The 4367-nt window shown below is 47.2% G+C and overlaps 1 protein-coding gene across 1 annotated transcript; it reads right to left on the bottom strand.

Annotated features, from left to right (window-relative positions):
• Positions 1 to 430: 430 nt before the first annotated feature.
• LOC311514571 (olfactory receptor 52E4-like) lies at positions 431 to 1429 on the bottom strand (the record flags this gene model as incomplete). Its single annotated transcript, XM_084617139.1, has 1 exon — positions 431 to 1429. One exon carries the CDS (start codon positions 1427 to 1429, stop codon positions 431 to 433), a length of 999 nt encoding a protein of 332 aa, XP_084473265.1.
• Positions 1430 to 4367: the final 2938 nt, after the last annotated feature.

The following is a 4367-nucleotide window of genomic DNA, read 5'->3' as shown; positions in this document are numbered from 1 at the left end:
TAACAAAGTAAGAATAAACATTAAAATGTTAACACTAACCGTGTCCCTTAAGGGACTGGCCATAAGATGAGAGAACAGACTGATTTTAGAGATGAGTGGGTCACAGGTGAGAAGGGGAGGGAAAGACAGGAGCAAGTGATGGGGCAGGGCCTTGGGGAGAAGACACACAGCAGTGTCAAGGCTTGACAGAAGAGTTGTGGCATGATTGCAATTTCAGGGATCCAGCTACCAGCAATTAGAAAGGTGGCAACCCAGTGTAGTACACATGACTGACTCCCCAGTTTATCATATTGATACAGCACACTGAGGACAGGAAAGGGTTTAAAATTTGTCTGTCCAGTAAGTGATTCAGGGAAGAGGCCCCAGCACCATGCACCAGCCAGCTTTGCACAGAGCTCAATATGAGAGCCAGAGCACAAGGAGAAAATATTTAGGTCTCTCTACGTGTAAATAGCTGGAGCAGCCTTCCCCGGATCTGTTTGGTCCTCAATCCGTAAATGATGGGGTATAGCATGGGGGGCACCAGCAGGTACACACTGGTAATGAGAATGAGGGAATGCAGTGGAACGTTGTGGACAAACCGGTGCGTGAGAGAGGAGAAGAAATCTGGGATGTACAAAGCTAAGATGGCACAAAGATGAGAGATGCAGGTCCCAAAAGTTTTGAGCCGGGCATCCTTTGTGGGGAGGCGGAAGATGGCCCGGAGGATCTGAGTATAGGACACGGCGATAAAAAATACATCCATTCCGATGACAGAGAAAAGATCAAACAGACCATAGTAACTACTCATGTGGATGTCAGCACAGGCCAGCTTCACCACGGCTATATGCACACAATAGGAGTGGGGAATGATGTTGGTACTGCAATATGGCCATCGCCTCGCAAGGAAGGGATAGGGTAATGCGAGTATGCCATTGCGCAGCACCACGGCCAGGCCTATCTTGGCCACAACAGAGTTTGTCAGGGTTGTGGAATATCTCAGAGGATGGCAAATGGCCACGTAGCGATCATAAGCCATGGCCACAAGGATTCCAGATTCCATCTCTGAGAAGCAGTGAATGAAGTACATCTGGGTGAGGCAGGCACTGAAATTGATCTCCCTGGAATTGAACCAGAAGATGCTCAGCATTTTGGGCAGGGTGGATGCGGACATGACCAGGTCAGTGACGGCCAGCATGCAGAGGAAATAGTACATGGGCCCATGGAGGCTCTGCTCTGTCTTCACAATGAAGAGGATAGTGAAGTTCCCCAACACAGCTGTGGTGTACATAGCACAGAAGGGGATGGAGATCCAGACGTGGGCTGCCTCCAGGCCAGGAATGCCCAGCAGGATGAAGGTGGAGGGGTTGGTGAAGTGAGTTGTGTTGGAATCGGACATGGAGTAGGGGAGAAGGTGTCCAACTCTGTGGCATAAGTGTGTCTCCTGCATGCACTGTATGTTCCCCTGACTTTCTGTGTGTTCCTAGGGTCTCGGATGAGGGTCGCAGTAGAAATGCCTGAATGGAGAGACAACATCAATATGAGACATTACATGCACAAGTGGAGGCTGTTCTCATGGGAGAAGGAGACTGATCACTCTTCACACACTGAAAAAATACATTTTCATTATTCAGAGACAATAACTATGAATAGTGAGCGTACTAAATCCAATTCCATATTTTGTGGTGCTCCCTGAATTAATAATTCCTTCACTTTGTGTTGGGGGAACCTTAGGAGGCACCAGCAGGAGACAAATGTGGATACTGGTTATCCATCATTGGTCCTTAATGGAAAGAGAGACAGGATAGGGAGTCCATACTGTAGGGAGTTCTCCATTCATCCAGTTGCTCAAAATCTGAGAGTGAAAAAAACACCAAACCTTTGCCAAGACATGTGCTGGGAGAAACATCCCAATTAGAACATGCCTCGGGGAAAAGACCTGAGTGCCATAGATAGCAGCTCAAGAGAAGCACCTGCTCATTCACAGCAGTGGACAAAACAAAAGCAATGTTCCGATCACTAAGATATGGGATGTCTGGATATGTGTTCAGTTTTAGTCACCCAGTCTCTATTATGGATATAGCATAACTAAAAGGGATTTCCCAGAAAGGCTCTGAGAATGGTGGAGGCTGCCATATACAAACACACAGAAATGTCTGGGACTCTCTAGTTTACACAAGAGAGGAAAGGGAAGGCTGAAAGGACTAGGTTTGTTTAGTCTGAAAAAGAGAAGACTGAGCAGGGACATGATAACAGTTTTGAAATACCTAAAAGGTTGTTGCAAGGAGGGAGAAAAATTGTTCTCCTTAACCTCTGATGATAGGTCAAGAAGCAATGGACTTAAATTGCAGCAAGGGTGGGTTAGGTCTCAACTGGAATAATGAAAAGGAGTACTTGTGGCACCTTAGAGACGAACCAATTTATTTGAGCATGAGCTTTCGTGAGCTACAGCTCACTTCATCAGATGCTGTAGCTCACGAAAGCTTATGCTCAAATAAATTGGTTCGTCTCTAAGGTGCCACAAGTACTCCTTTTCTTTTTGCGAATACAGACGAACACGGCTGCTACTCTGAAAACTGGAATAATGTGTCCAATTTGTCTCAACAATATAGTGAAAGGATGTAGAGAACCTGGAAAGGATCCATAGGCAAATAACAAATTGTATGCAAGGGATGGAATGCAAACTGTATGAGCAAGCCAAAGGCACCAGTATATTTATTTGGAAACAGTAGATTAATGGGGGACATGATAGTGGTCTTCAAATACTTGAAAGGCTGCCATAAAAAGGTGGAGAAAAGTTATTCTGTCTTACCACAGAGGAGCAGGACAAGAGGCAATGGGTTCAAATTTCAGCATAGCAGATTTAAATTAAATTTCAGGGAAACCTTCCTAACTGTAAGTACAAGAGGCCAATGGAACAGACTCCCAGGGAAGTCATGGAAGCTCCTTCTGTGGAGGTTTTCTAAAGACGTGTGAATAGCCATCAGTCTTAGATGACTAATACAAACCAAATCCTGCATCTTGTCAGGGGGTTAGACTAGCTGTACTTTGTGTTCCCTTATAAATCTATGGCTCTATCATTTTATCATGTAAAATCATAGAAGATTAGGGTTGGAAGGGACCTCAGGAGGTCATCTAGTCCAACCCCCTGCTCAAAGCAGATCCAATCCCCAACTAAATTATCACAGCCAGGGCTTTTGTCAACCCTGATCTTAAAAACCTTAAAGGAAAGAGATTCTACCATCTCCCTAGGTAACATAGGCTAGGCCTTAGTCACACACAAGTCTTTTGGCTCAATGCAGCGGTAACTGAATGAAATTTAACGAGCCTGTGTTTTACAGGAGGAGATCAGACTGGATGATCAAATGGTCCCCTCTGTTTTTAAACATTATGGATCTATTGATAAAGAAAGTAAATCAGGCATTTATATTTAATGTGTGTGTAAAAGCGTGTGGACTAACCCCTGCAGCGCCTCCTGCTGGTCTTCATCAGGAGTTAGCTCACCAGGCTCCGGAGCACCCTCTGCAGGCCAGTGATCCACCCTATCACTGGACCCACGTCCCTTCCGGACCCGGTGCGCCTTGGATGGCTGCCCCTGGCAGTACACCCACTGTCTCTCAGGGTCCCCCCTACCCGGGGGAACCCACAGCCCCTATCCCCACCTCACCTCAGTGTAAGGCTACTGCCAGTCACCAACTAGCCCCTTGTATCAGGGGCAGACTGCAGTGTAAAAGCCACTTATCACTGGCAAGGAGGGGTGTGGACCTGCTGCCTCGGCCTACCCGTGGGCTGCCCCCTTTGCAACCCCAGTACCTGCCTAGCCTTCTACTAGGCCGCAGCCTGGGATTTTCCAGGCCAGAGCTCCCCAGATCCTTAGGCCTTTACCTAGCCCTGCTTCAACCTAGGTACTCCCTGCAGCCAGGTCCTTCCTTCTCCAAAAGTGAGAGACAGTCAGCGCCTGGCTCACTGCCTACTTATAAGGCCAGCTGAGCCCTAACTGTGGCATGGCCCCAGCTGAGCCTACTTCCCTGCTCAGCATGGGCTGTTTGCCCCAGCCACAACCCCCTCCTGGGCTGTTCTAAGCCCCTCAGGACAGGAGCGGGTGTCTACCCCACTACAGTGTGTCATAACATGAACAAGGGAACATTTAGTTAAATTGAAAGTCTGAACATATAACACTGAGAAAAGAAAATTTCTAACATAATCCATATTTGGCCTGTAGAACTCCTTGCTACTGTTGCCGGCACCCAGTGCCGAGAGGCTGAACAACAGCTTGAGTGGTTCATTACCCGGTGTGCTACACCCAATAATCACAACGGGGTGGAGAAGCAGAAAAGTTTATTTGCAGCTGCAAAAAGGTACAGGGAGAATAAAATCTCAAATCCTGC

The sequence above is a fragment of the Lepidochelys olivacea genome (assembly GCF_965140295.1).
Source record: "Lepidochelys olivacea isolate rLepOli2 genome assembly, chromosome: 1".
In the NCBI taxonomy this organism is placed as follows: Eukaryota; Metazoa; Chordata; order Testudines; family Cheloniidae; genus Lepidochelys; species Lepidochelys olivacea.
The sequence above is the reverse complement of the archived record's forward strand: the minus strand, read 5'-3'. Positions and strand labels throughout refer to the sequence as shown.